Below are 14,394 nucleotides of genomic sequence, written 5' to 3' on the forward strand. Positions count from 1 at the left end.
TTGGCAGTGAGCCAGCAGGCACAAAACCAGAGCCCCGAAACTGAAGCAGCTACATAGAATGCAGCCATCATTGATTCTTTATTATTTACACATGTGCTTTTCCTTCTGCGTCGCCACAAAATGTCTTCGGTCAAAAGGGCCACATTGGATTTGTTGTTGTTATGCTCCAATGTTATGACTAGAACTGCGATAGAATAAAATATCAGTTTAATATGTTACTGCAATTATATTCCCATGAAAAGTGTCTTTCAAGTATAGTTTCATTGGAAGTTAAAAATCGATGGTAATGATGCACAATGGATAATATTTCATATTTTCTTTCATTCATCTTCATTTATCAGACCATGCCAAACAAGACCTCGGGGAAAAATGGAATCATAGAATGTCATTTAATATTTGAAACAGAGATTTCCCTGTAATTATGGATTGGATATTAACAAGATACAACAAGCTTTGCAATATTTGAATTTCAGGAGAACCCATTTCTTGATATCCTGGAGCCACATTAAAAAAAAATGTTAAATAGGTCTCATGTCCAAAAAGCTTTATTTTTGCTGATTATCGACTGTTAATCGATTTTTTGTTTTCAAAGGAAAAAGCTAATTGAATTATTTGCCACTGCATCTACGTGGAACCATGATACAGTATGTGTTTCCCTCAAACCCTGCCGTGGCTTATTATGTGATTCAGAGGGAGCTATGGCTGTAAAGTGACCTGAATGGCGCTCATGTCTGCCCGTCCATTCATGAAACACATGAATAATTGAGGGAGCAGCAGGCTCAGTCCACCAGCACCAAGTAGAGGTGGAATGCAAAGCCATCTCTTTCCTCAGTTGCAAACAGCCCCCCCCCCTGTCCCCCCGTCTCTCTATCTCTTTCTCTCCGCTTGCACATTCTTCATATCTATTGTCAGTCTGGTGCTGTGAAATCCTGTGAACGGGGAGCTGAGAGAGAGAGAGAGAGAGAGAGAGAGAGAGAGGAGCCTCGCTCGGGCACTAGCGGATGCAGTAACGGCGCCGATGGTCCAACGGCTGGGCGAGCGGAGGAAGAAAGGGGAATGGAGAAGTGCGGGCTGCTGGAGAAAGCGGGAGCTTATCGGCCTCAGTTAGACAATGGAGGAGAGGAGTGAGCGATAGGAGGAGAAAGAAGAAGAAGGAAAACAGACGGAGCCTCCAGAGAGAGAAACCCCTGTTCTCACCGCCTGCCGGGGAAATACGTTCTCTTCATCTCCCCCGGCTGCGTCCGCCTCTTCCTCCTCTTCCTCCCGGCATGCTCCAGAACGCGTTCACCCTCCTTACCTGTATCCCTCATCCCTCTCTCTCCACTCCTTACCCCTCCACATCCTTCCTCCTGTGCCTCATCCACGACTCCCGTTGCGTGAATGGCTCCATTTGAAAAGGGCTGATTGCCGAGCTCTGGGCTCTCTACATGGCTACGACCAGGTTAGTGCCGGGAACAACAGGCTGCCGACCTGGCTGCATTCGCACGCAGCGACACGGAGCCCGCATGACGATTAATTTCCCTGCTTTGCAAGATCAACATGTGCCATTTCGACGGAGCACCGTCGCCTCTGCTTTGGCAGGTGGTGTTTAGGGCGACGTAAGCTGGTTATTAGGAGATCAGAGCTGGCCGGGGAAGATCAGCGGCCCTAAGTGTGTGACGGTGGCCAACGAGGGCTGCCGCTGCCTTGAGGGCTACTACGGCGCGGTGTTGAGGGACTGTGTCTTTCACCCGGGGTATGGCGGTGTGTGTGGGGGGGGATGTGGGTGTGGGGGGAGTGATTGAGTGTGTAGTATTTGGTAGATAAGGTGTGTGATCTTGCCATCAAGTGTGTTTTTGTGCAGTACATGGCCGCGTGTTGTGTGTTCGCATGCAGGCTTCTGTGTTTGTTCCTGTGCGTGCGCACTGGTGTGCTGGTGAGCGGTGGTGTTCCTCACCGCCAGATGGGTTTTTTCCAGGGTCAGCAAAACTGTGAAAACAAGCGCGGCGCTCAGAAAGGCCCGGAACTCCGTTTCTATTGTGAAGCCGAGCGATCGGACAGCTTGAGCCGCTTGGATTTAGAGCTTTAGAGCTTATTTCAGGAAAAGACTAACAAAGAGGTGCAAGCAGCTTGCTTGTTTCTCTTTCATTTATTTTATTTCACTTAACCTAGTTTGAGTGACATGTCGGGGTCTTCAGTCAGGGACCAATACCTCTCACACATGACATATTTTAGTCTTTTAATTATCAAGTGGGGTGTTAAAATGCAAGATGCAGTTCCTTGGGATGAAAATGGGCTTTGATGTATTGTCTACCACCGCATCGTGGACCATAATGTTCACTGGGTGACAAGAATTTATTCGAATGTTCTGCTATATACCACAAAGCATTATTGGTATTCTTTAATATGCAATGTCAAGTTTTCTGGTATTATTACTATGTATTTATTATAATTCGTGGAATTTGTCATAACAACTTCAATTAGTGTGGCCCTAATTCAGCGAGGCAAAATATATTGCACGTACTCATTAATAAAATAAATATTACAGACCGCTGCAGAACGCTATTATTAGATGGTAATATCCATAAATTGGATTTATGGATCGAACAGTACAGAGATAAGTGCAGAAACGTCCAGAGGGACCGTAACTCTGTCACTTTGCCTCACTGCTATGTTTCCCGCTCAGACCACATCTCTAACCAGCAGAGCTGCAGAAGTATATTTAGTCTGAATATTTAAAGCACTCTCTCTGTTCACGGTTGCTATAGCGATATCCATCCTAAGCTTTGTTTGAGCTTTGTAAATGCGTGGGCGGTGCTCTGAGAGATTTGCCTTTTTAATTGTTAAATTGTTTGTCGGCTCTCTCGCTGCAGAGAACCATGGAAGGTAGATGTGGACCACAGTGTTCACGTCACTTCATCAGTGCGACGGAGAAGCTCGTGCGAGTGCCGCTGAAAACAACAGTTTTCATAAGTGAAGCTTTCATCGATCTAATTCCAGGAAGCCTTTTCACGTTGAAGAGAGCAGCGTGTTGTTGTTACCTTCGCATTGAAAATGCCGGAAGGTTATGTTTTGATCGCCGTGTATTTATTTATTTATTTATTTATTTATTTATTTGTATATTATATTCGTGAAACTCAAGAAGTATTGAACCGAATCGCATGAAATTTGGTGGGATGATTGTTTATTATCCGGGGACCAGTTGATTAGATTTTGGGATCGATCTGGTCAAAGGTCAAAGGTCAAAGGTCATGAACAGGTCAAAATCTTTCGCAGAACTCAAAAAGTATTGAACCGAATCGCATGAAATTTGGTGGGATGATTGTTTATTATCCGGGGACCAGTTGATTAGATTTTGGGATCGATCGGGTCAAAGGTCAAAGGTCATGAACAGGTCAAAATATTTCGCAGAACTCAAAAGTATTGAAACGAATCGCATGAAATTTGGTGGGATGATTGTTTCTTATCGGGGACCAGTTGATTAGATTTTGGGATCGATCGGGTCAAGGTCAAGGTCAAAGGTCATGAACAGGTCAAAATCTTTCAGAACTCAAAAGTATTGAACCGAATCGCATGAAATTGTGGGATGATTGTTTCTTATCCGGGGACCAGTTGATTAGATTTTGGGATCGATCGGGTCAAAGGTCAAGGGTCATGAACAGGTCAAAATGTTCTTGAATCGCATGAAATTTGGTGGGATGATTGGTTATTATCCGGGGACCATTTGATTAGATTTTGGGATCAATCAAGGTCAAGGTCAAGGTCATGGAAAGGTCAAACTCTTTTTTTACCATAGCACGATACATTTTTGTCCAATTGGCATGCAACTAATGCCAAAATGTTCATAATTCAATGCCCAATCTTGTGATATGCGAAGGTATGCGCTCTACCGAGTGCCCATTCTAGTTGTTGTTGTTGTTGTACTTTTTCTTATTGCTGCACCCCGGGGGCAGGTTTTCCTTCATGGTATCTAAATGACTAGTGGCTGATATGTTGAGAATAGCTAGTGTCTATTGTTCTACAGTTGAAGAACTCATAGTGCTGTTTCATGTACGCTTCGTGTCAAACTCTCAGGGTTCCGTCTCACGAAGCAGCGACGAACAAAAGCGTCCGTGAGAGAAGCTTTTGTCTGCTCCTCTGCAGCCGCAGGTTCACTCTCCACACCGCCATTCTGGTTCAGAAAACAAACTGGTGTGTGTGAAGGACATATAGCGGGGGCTCGGTCATTCATGCGTTGATGACGGACCACGGTGCTCCCATTGTTTACCGCCGTGTATCTGGAAAGGCGAGGTGAGCCGTGAATTCCTCATGGGGCTGAAAACAACAAGTGGAGGTTCCTGTATCAACAAAAAATCTGTCTCTTTCTGAGCGAAGGGAAAGTACAGAGTGATGATCCTCTAGTTATTAGTTTTTTTCTGGGCTTTGCTACTCAGGTAACCTTTAAAGAGCTTTTGATGTATCTCCCAACCCCTTTTTGCCTCAGAGGCCATGACACTGGTTAAACTATGTAGATACGTAATAGCACTTTCAAAGATTGACGCTCTTTAGTTGTCATGACTGACCTAAACCTCAACGCTACACTACTACTACATGTCATTTAGCTGACGCTTTTATCCAAAGTGACTTACAATCATGTTACAATCATACACCTTAGACACAGCTACAGGGAGCAATTCAGGGACACATCGACTAGGGCAGGGATTGAACCGCCAACCCCCTGAATGAAAGATGGACCTGCTAACCACTGACACACAGTCGCCCAAACCCTACCAGTCTTACACCTATCCACCTCCATCTTGCAGTGTGTGAAGGGAGTGTGTATGTGTGTGTAGACTGAGACAGGATTACCTAAACTGGGCTATGGCATGGAAGAGAGCCCCACTGGCTCACCTTCTGAATGTGCTTTCACATGGTTACGTGTGCGTTTGTATGGTGCTCATACATTTGTTTGCGGGAGAGATGTGTAGTGGCGGTGGCAGTTGGGAACACGGTGTGTCCATTATGTCAGTCAATGACTCCATGACCGCCGGATCATTGTCGGGGGGGGGGGGGGGGGGATCCTTTGCTGCTCATTCCTTAAAGCTGGAATCCATAATAGTTTTTGGAGATATTTTATTGATGCCCCCCATCTGTTGTATTTGTACTACTACTTTGATTTGAGACACAGAGTGAGGATCCTCTTGTTAGACTCTACCTTTCCTGGTAAACAATGCCAATTGTCAACAACACACAGGCACCTGCTGATAATCATCTTCGGGTCTTATTACCCAATCAGGTAGTAACAAGTCGAAGCAGCTACTTTTAGTGCACTGCCATCCTTATTGATGTCTGAGAAGAGTGGAGGCAGAAGGACACAGTGTAGAAGAGCAACAGATGAACCCCAGATCTCTGCAATGGTGTTCATTCAAGCTGCATGTCCTGTGCATTCATTTTAACTGGCATGCTATATGTCAATCTGACAGAAAAATGCACATTAAACACACAAAATGCCATTCCAGTGTGTACCTTTTAGTACGCCGCTATTTCACGAGGCCAAAACATTGCTTGAAAGAGTGAACCGATGATCTTGAACAAGACATTCAGAACGGCCACGAGCAAATATTCAATAATTATAAGAGGAAGCCCACAGCATACGATAATGAAATCATCAGCTGTGGCCAATCGTACAAAATGGTTCAGTGATGTGAGCTGAGCTGAACCGGGGGGCCAGTGTCATTCACACTGGAGCCAAAGACAAAGTGGACAAATGGTTCCGCTTGACTGGTACTGACAAATCCCCCCACAGCACCTTTCATCTCACATCAGCAGTCAAATTCAAAATGTCCCACAAAAAAAAAAAAATTTTGTCGCCTGATTTGGTTTGAGTCGAAGTACCTCTCTTAGTGTGCTTGTTTCCAAATATCAGTGAAAAGTTCATTTGCAAAAACAGATATTTGCGTTTTTTTAATTATTTACTCCCCCCCCCCCCCCCCCCCCAAAAAATGGTTGCAATCATTCAAACAAAATATCCCAAAGAATATTATTAATTGTCATGAATCATGTTTTTTTATTGTGCACTGAAAGAAAAATGCAAAAACACGGGTGTATTGTTTTTGGATTTCTATGTTTTTGCAAATGAACTCAGAATTATAATTTTTGTATCGTCAAATAAACACATGCCTTCAGCATAAAACAAATAATACACTTGTGGAATACAAACAGTAACCTTCGGGGGGGGGGGGGGGGGGGGGGGAACACAACCATGTATGTAATGCTTGTGTGGATTTTGTTTATTGGCGATTGATTGATTGATTGCCGACAGAGATGTGACAGAATCTGGCTGAACACTGACGGGGGCGAGCCGGGTTCATTTGTCAAGCACATGAAAGGTGCATCATAGGAACCTGGAGGTTACAGTTTGAAACCTCTGTTATTCACCTGCTGTGGCAGCAGTAGATGTAGACTTGAAACAGATAATGTTCACCGGCGAACATCTTTCAAAGGGAGAATTCCCTGAAAACGTCCTCCTAATCAGGTCAGTCGGGACTAATCAATGTCAGAGGTACCGTAATACACCAGGCGTGCATTAGCTCTCACCATGCGAAGGCTCTTTGTTGCCCTCGCTTTTTAAAATCACCCAGCGACTGGTTCAGCCGCCACTGACAGTCATACAGGAGCTGTCAACGCTGGCCGCTACGATTCAGCGCCGTGAGCTGGACCGCAGGCCCGAATCTAGCCGTCGATCAGTAATTCATGGGCACTAACAGCGGCCGCTGGCTGGCAGTGACGTAATGGCTTGCATAACGCCAAGTCAAGTAACCGCGCCTGGCGGGCGCTCTGCCGCTCGGATCACGTTCAGGGCCTTTTGTTCGCTTCTGTCATTGTGAGGAGGCTTCTTTCTGAGCCATTTGTGTGTGTGTGTGTGTGTGTGTGTGTGTAAGATAAGAGGTTGTCTCCAGCTGGATCACAGAGGCTACCCGATAGCATCTTACGATGGAAGGAAATGAGCTACCTGTCTCGAGACAGAGGCCCGCCCACTCGGCTGGAGCGCTGTGCATTGTATTGCTAATGGCATTGTATCTCTTCTCATTCGATCCTTGTCATTTCCTCCTAGGCGGCATTTCTGCAGCCATGGAAACTGTTTTTTTATTTTTTTTATGTAAGACCGGCTCATTAAATGTCGGCATTGAGACTGTCAAATTAATGTGTTTTTCAAGCCTCTACGTCTCTTGATGACATTGTTCGATTGGCTTGAAATCAAACTTTGGCCTGTTGCTTCTAAAGTGTGGCGTCAGTGAGAAGATCCTAAAGGCATGCATGACATTTGTTTTCCTCGCCGCTGCCGCCGCCGCCGCTGTTGTTGATCATGTTATTTGTTTCCTGTACAAGCTTAGCTGTCATTAGCCGGGTTAGCACATGGTGCTTCAAGCCTGTTAGGCCTCAAATGATGCGAGCATGAGGAGACACTGTGCCGCTTCACACTAATCCGTGAACCTTATCCCCCCCCCCCCGCCGCCTTGTGTTTCACGTCGGCACATTTCAAGGAGCACGTGTGTGATGTCTGTGACGTAGCACTTTGTTGCAAAATGTGATTATTTTGTTCTCATCCCTCGTTCCGTCTCCTCTCTTTCAGCACTGCCAGTAACTCAAACAAGAGCACGCCCGCCTGCTCACCAGTCCTGCGTAAACGCTCGCGCTCTCCCACACCACAGAGCCAGGAGGGCGAGAACATGGTGGAGAAGGGTTCCGACCACTCCTCTGACAAATCCCCCTCCACGCCCGAGCAGGTCGTCCAGAGAACATACTCCCTGCAGTCAGCCAGAAGCGGGGGAAAGAACTCCAAGGTGAGAGGCTCCCCGTTTCCTCCTTGTCGGGGCCCAGTTGCCCCGAACCTGTTTCACCGACAGAAGGGTAGCCTCACAGGGTTTAGTCTCGACAACCGCAGCTCGCTCATGAGCGCTCAGCGGTGCGTTCCTTTCCACTGAAGAAGAGTCGACTCTCGGTAGTGACCGACCGCGCAGCCTCGCGGAGCTGTTCTGAACATTTTCACAGAGTAGCTGGTGTTGTGAACTGCATCAGTGTTTGACACGAGGTGCCAATTTCACACACACACACACACACATGGAGTAAAGTTAATTATAAGGAGTTGTCTCTTGACCAAAAGCATAAGCGCCACACATTACGGCTCTATATACTTGTTAAATGGGATGACTGAGCTACCGTTCGAGAGTTTGGGGTCACTTAGAAATGTCCTTATCTTTCAAAGAAAAGCACTGTTTTTTTCAATGAAGATAACATTAAATTAATCAGAATACACTCCTTACATTGTTAATGTGTTAAATAATATATATAATAAGAATAATAATATATAAATGACTATTCTAGGCTGGTTTTTAATGAAATATCTACAAAGGTATACAGGCCCATTTCCAGTGTTCTCATGGTACATTGTGTTATCGCCTTATAAGACTAACGGAGGGGTAGAAAACACTTGAAAATCCTTTTTTATGTTAGCACAGCTGAAAACAGTTATGCTGGTGAGATAAGCTATAAAACTGGCCTTCCTTTGAGCTAGAAGAACTAAATTAATATTTCGATATTTCTAACCTTGTCAGTGTCTTGACTATTTTCTATTCATTTTGCAATTCATTTGATAAATAAAAGTCTGATTTTTCATGGAAAACATACAATTGTCTGGGTGACCCTAAACTTTTGAACGGTCGTGTATTTGATCCTCGATAACAGCTTTTTGTGTGTGTGGTTGCACAGTTCACCAGTATGTTATGTTGCATTCACTGTCAGGCTCGAGGACACCGTGAATAAGAGAGTGCACGCGAAACACTAACTCGACATGTTTACTGTTAGCAGGAGCATGACGTGTCACGTCAGATAGACAACCGTGAAATGAGGTTATTAGCTGAGTGCTAATCTTGATTTTATAGTGATCAGTGACTTTATGATCCTGGAGATGATGTGGAAACTCTGGCCGTCACATTCATTTGTAAACTGTGACGGCATGAACCCGTCAGATTGGGCCCAGCTTTATTTTACCAGTGTAGGGACACAGGATGTGCTCAGATCAGTCTCATTATTAATAAAATGCACTCAGAATAATTCACAAATGTATTTTGTAATTTATATATATATAAATGATTGTCTCCACAAAAACACACACAAAAATAGCTATATTATAAATAAATCCACTTATTTATATAATATTTATTATTATAATATATTTCCAATGCACACGCAGATATGTTTTCGTTTAACTAAATGTAATAGAAATCCACAAATATATCTATGTTTCGTATTTGTTCAGAACAAATTGTATTTAAGTAAACATACAAATATGATTTTTTATCACATTTTCAAATCCTTTGAATTACCTATATCTTTTTGGATTTATATTACATGTATTTAAAACAATAAATGTTTGTGTGTGCATCAGAAACATAGTTGAATGTTTTTTTTATATGTGGATTTGTTTATATTTATAGATAACGATAACACTTTGTTGTGTGCATTGAACTGTGAATTCCTCTGTGTGTCTCCATTCATATTGAGACCGATTTGAACGCGTAACGCACCGTCTATGATTGTTATTGACCTGTACTGACATGTAACTAGTGAGCTGCAACTATCACTCTCCCCCCTCAGGAGAGATTGCACCCTCCACTCCATTCCAGCCTTTCATTTTGACATCCCACATACTCCCTAATCTTTTACTCTCCTCCGCTTCTAAAACTGTGATTTAAAGGAGTTGTTTTTCATTGAGTTAGTTGATCTTGGCTTATTTGCTCACTATTGGATTTCTTAGGCTCATCGAAATGGAACATTAGAGGTCAAACTTAATTAAAGGTGCTTCAACAGTCGAGACAATGATTCAGGGCCTGCAGGGAGTCGTTCTGGTGCACAGCGTTATATATATATATATATATATAGAATATTGTGATGAAGTTCTTTATTTTCAAACTCAAATATCTATTAAACAAATCACTTGAAACACCTGCAAGGGTTTCCTGAGCCTTGACAAACACTCAGCTGTTATAAATCTTTTTTAATATTAAAATTTTATGAGATAGGATTTTAGTATATATGGTGCAGCTGCTAGCAAACAGCACGTCTTCATCCCAATTACTCTGATGAAGACAGGCCCGTTGCTGAAAGGTGAGTTTGTGTACCTAACATACGACCTCAAGCCAGGTGCTTCCTTCCTAGACTACTTGTGTCGAGCGAGTTTTGCTGTGGACCCTTTTAGGCCGTTTGCCCGTGAGATGGATGTGAGCAGATTTAAGCATAGACGGGTTATGATAACACAAGTGGGACATTTCCAACCCTTTATACAATTTTTCTCCTGAGTGTGTTTGGACACTGTGTAAATATTTTCTGCCAAGAATGCGGTTGACAGGTATGGCGTGTTTGGGTTTAAAGGACAGGTTCACATTTGTGTTCAAGTCCGTCTTAAAACAATAGTCTGGTACAATGTAACTGGCTTTGCTCTATCATTTTGTCTTTTGGCTGATATTGGCCATAAAGAGATACTTTTCGTCATTTGAACCCAATGTAAGTGACGGGGGACAAATACAACAGTCCATTTATTTTGTTCCTCGTCACTACATTGTGAGTGCATTAGGAAAAGATCTCTCTCGATGGCCAGGAATGATTACAGCAAACATAAACTCTTCAAATATGCTTAATGTAAGAATAGTTTTAAGACCGAACTTGCAAAGGAAATGCTGTATGAAGAGCGAGTTGGACAGCTTACTTTGGTTTCCTGGTTACTGAATAGTGGATACAGGCAGCATTGATTGATGCTCTTCAGGCTCCTATATTTGAAACAATCGGCGCTGATAGGAAGAGGTGAAAAGAGTGCAGGTGTTGTACTTGCCGTCCTCCTCCTCATCTGCATCTCCCCCCCCCACTCACAACTGAACTCAGAGACGGATTGAGTCTCGCAGGTTGTTTCCCGGAAGGAGCATGTGGCTCGAATGTTTTGTCCGCTCGGCAAAATGTTAGAAGCAAGCCATGTCACTGGCGTCTTCATGTACCGTCATACCTGTCTCTGCTGTTCTGAATCACGTGTTGTTTTGTTCTCTTTTTCTTTCATCGCCTCTTTTGTCTCCACGACACAGTGTGCACACCTCTCTCTCTCTCTCTCTCTCTCTCTCTCTCTCTCTCTCTATCTCTGCCGCTACATGCCATATGAAAATGTGTGCCATCTGATAATGACTGTTCCGCTCTTCCGTTGGTACTGTCAGCTGTTTTCTTCTGGCGGTTGATTTTGTTTCTATTTTCATTCTTCTCTCTGATTTTTCTTTGTTCTTCTCCTGATTGCATGCTAGTCTCACAAGCGACTTTCCAAAGTAAGCATTACTCTTTTTTCTGTTCCTCCAAATATCTCTGTGGCCACCCCTCCCCTCTGCCCCACCTCCTGTCTTGTGAGCTGTTCTGTGGAAATGTCCAACCCCCCCCCCCCCTCCCCCCGTTTGCAACGCTTACACCCTGAACCCAGCTTGTTCCTGTGCAACCGTTACAAGCCCCATCTGCACCCACAATCATAGCAGATGGACATTTCTGAAAAAAACAGTCAACCCCACACAACCTCACTCGCTCCCTCTCTTCTTCTATTTCTTCTTCTTCTTCTTCTTCTTCTCCCCCCCCCCCCCCCATCCTTTCTCTTCCTTCCTGGTGATATGCAATGTCGCAAATTCCTAATACCATGTTCAGATATTTCTGTATGGCTTCATATGCTGTATGTGAATAGCAGAATCAGGATATGCTTCTTTTTCTTTTTTTTGCGATCAAAATTCAGATAAATGAAATCATGTTTAAAAAACAGGTTTGCACATTTGATGGCGAACTGGAGCCTTATTGTGGAGGTTTTGGCACATTCCAAGAATGAAAAAAAAGATAACTGCCGCAAATTCCTAATAAAAAACACTGCAAATAATCTTTTCCTCTTCCCTTTTCCACTTTGGCTTGTGCCCCGTCCCTCTCTCTTTCCAAGCGTATCTCGTTGTTGCATTTTGGTTATGAGAGCGTTCACATCCGTCATGTTGTGTAACGGCAGAGGGATGAACTCAGAGCATCGCGTCCCAGAGCTCCAGCACGATTTGAGCTGCCCATAATGAGAGCATCCCCCCTGCCTCGTGCCTCACCGATATTGTTGCTTCATCCATCAGATTTGCTTCTTGTCAGACCTCATCCCGTTATTTATTTATTGATGCTTATGCTCATCGAATTTATTGCAAAGTATACAGTACACAGGGTCTCCTTTTATCGACACATATCGGCAGAAATGGGAAACATGGGGAGACGTGGAGGTTTGCACAATCTGTCTCTCTCACACACACACACACACACACACACACACAAATCCCAATTGATTCCATCCCTTTTCGCTTCAGTGCCATGGTCCCCCTCAACCCCCCCACCACCACCACCCCCCTTACATCAGCCTCTTTGGACATCAGCCTCTATGGTCAGCAGCGGTCACATGACCCCAGACATGGCGTGAGGTCGCCCCGGCAACGTGAGCGTGATCAGCCTGGCCCTAATGCAATCCCAATACAAGAGTGCATTCAGCGAAAGGGGTTCCATGCCCCTCTGCAGCAGAAGCCATATGACGGTAATAGTTACGTTGGCTCAACGATAACCACTGAGGCGTCTCACAGAGCATGCCGTCTAGGTGAAGAGTCAACTTCAGCAGCAACGTCAGGCCTCTGAAACTATCGCATGGCAACGGCAATGATTTACTGAGTTGTTTTATCGGACCTCAGCATCTTCTCTCTCATCTCATGTTCCTTTCTGTGTTCGTGTTGCTCACTGCTTTGGTTAACGTTTTGCTTTCTCTTTTAATTTCCTTCCAGTATGACAGACTAAAGCTGATTAAAGTAAGCATTTCTTCTTGTTTTCATTTGACCCATTGACAATCCCCCTGCTGGCCCCCATTAAATCCCCCGGCCCTCCACTTCCTCTGTAGCTGTGCGACTGCAGGATCCCCTTTGATAGCTTCAGTCCCTCGTGTCCTTTCCCATGCTTTCCATCCCCTGAATTAATGTGGAAGCACGGTGATTTGTGAGCTTTGTGAGATATCATTAATTCCAAAATATCTTTATAGTGAAGATTCTGCTTTTTTTAACCCCCTCTTTTTTTAAGCCTGTAATCTGAAACTCAAATCTTATTTAAACGTTTTTTTTAAACGGATGCTCCCCTGGTATTTGTTTGATATGACAGGGCAGGGGTTTAAAACCGCAGAGACGTGTCAGATGTGACAAATGTCCAGAACAAAGATGCTTCTTGAATCTTTCAAACCTGTCTATCCCATTTTTTGCAATTCATAGCCCCCCCCCCTCCCCACCCCTTCCCCTCCCCTCCCGTATGATGTGACATTTAAACTAAGTGATGTAGTTCAGACAGACTCAAACTGCTGTAAATCACTGAGGAGGTCCCAGCAAAACTCTATTCAACTGGTGGATAGTCTCTCTCTCTCTCTCTCTCTCTCTCTCCAAACGGACACAGCCACATTAAATAGTCGCTCTCCATGTAAACAATGCTGTCATAAATCTCTCAACCCCACTAGCGTGCAGCCACACCACGCCACAGACACTGGCACACACACACACACACACACACACACACACACAACTCATGCAGACAGTGGTCTCGGAGTAATTCCTCTCTCGTGTCTCTGTCACCTTCAAATCAGATTAGCCCACATTAGCCCGGCTATCGTCACAGCCGGCCGGGCCCGCCACCGCGGCTCCCTGTCCGCTTACACACCAGATAACCGGAGAGAAAACTCAGACGGCCCGAGGCACAAAAGAGACATTTTATGTGTTCGGGGTTTTTGAAAAAGAAACGTACAATGAACTCTTGAGGCAAATTATCGTGGGCATAGTTAAGACCGGGTCGAAAATAAATCACTTAATCTTCGGTCATATTATGATAATCACTGTGATCAACTTCACACAAATGCAGTAATATCTAAAAGTGGTCTTGCTTTCTAAAAACTGGAAAGTTAGATGACGTTGCCAGTTCTTTTTCGCTCTTTTGAGTTCTTGTACTCTTGGAATCAGACACTGGATATCACTTTCTGACCTTCTATCTTCCCTCTTCTTACCCTGAATACCCTCTTCATTCTCTCGCCCTCTGAATGGTCACCTGCATGTTTCCCCTCTGAGACTTTTGCTCATCGGCTGAACAGAAAGAGTGTTTATGTGGCTGGAAAATGTTGTGACGTCATAGTCATGGTTAAGATACGTCTGTGCTGCCCTCTGCTGTTATACAACCTGCAACCCAATCAATTGGTTGTCCATGAAGAATTGAATCCATTGGTTGTGAAATGTTTAACTGCATTGAAAACTCACATTTCTCGAAAATTCTTGGGGTAGTTTCAATCTTTGATGGAACAACTTTCAGGTAAATTATAGATGA

At 44.1% G+C, this 14,394-nt stretch overlaps 1 protein-coding gene across 14 annotated transcripts in view; it reads left to right on the plus strand.

Annotated features, from left to right (window-relative positions):
- LOC130210372 (protein Aster-B-like) overlaps nt 1-14,394 on the plus strand; it is an 86,899-nt gene that overhangs the window by 54,526 nt on the left and 17,979 nt on the right. For 7 of the 14 annotated variants that reach the window (XM_056440577.1, XM_056440571.1, XM_056440578.1 and 4 more), the window contains 3 exons: nt 7,592-7,802; nt 11,301-11,321; nt 12,828-12,851. In XM_056440577.1, coding sequence (XP_056296552.1) covers nt 7,689-7,802; nt 11,301-11,321; nt 12,828-12,851 — 159 coding nt within the window. In that variant the 5' untranslated portion in view covers nt 7,592-7,688. Of the gene's footprint in view, nt 1-1,078; nt 1,442-7,591; nt 7,803-11,300; nt 11,322-12,827; nt 12,852-14,394 lie in introns of those variants that run through there. The other 7 variants (XM_056440566.1, XM_056440569.1, XM_056440564.1 and 4 more) reach the window with 4 other exon arrangements.

Source organism: Pseudoliparis swirei, chromosome 20 (assembly GCF_029220125.1).
Source record: "Pseudoliparis swirei isolate HS2019 ecotype Mariana Trench chromosome 20, NWPU_hadal_v1, whole genome shotgun sequence".
Taxonomy (NCBI): domain Eukaryota; kingdom Metazoa; phylum Chordata; class Actinopteri; order Perciformes; family Liparidae; genus Pseudoliparis; species Pseudoliparis swirei.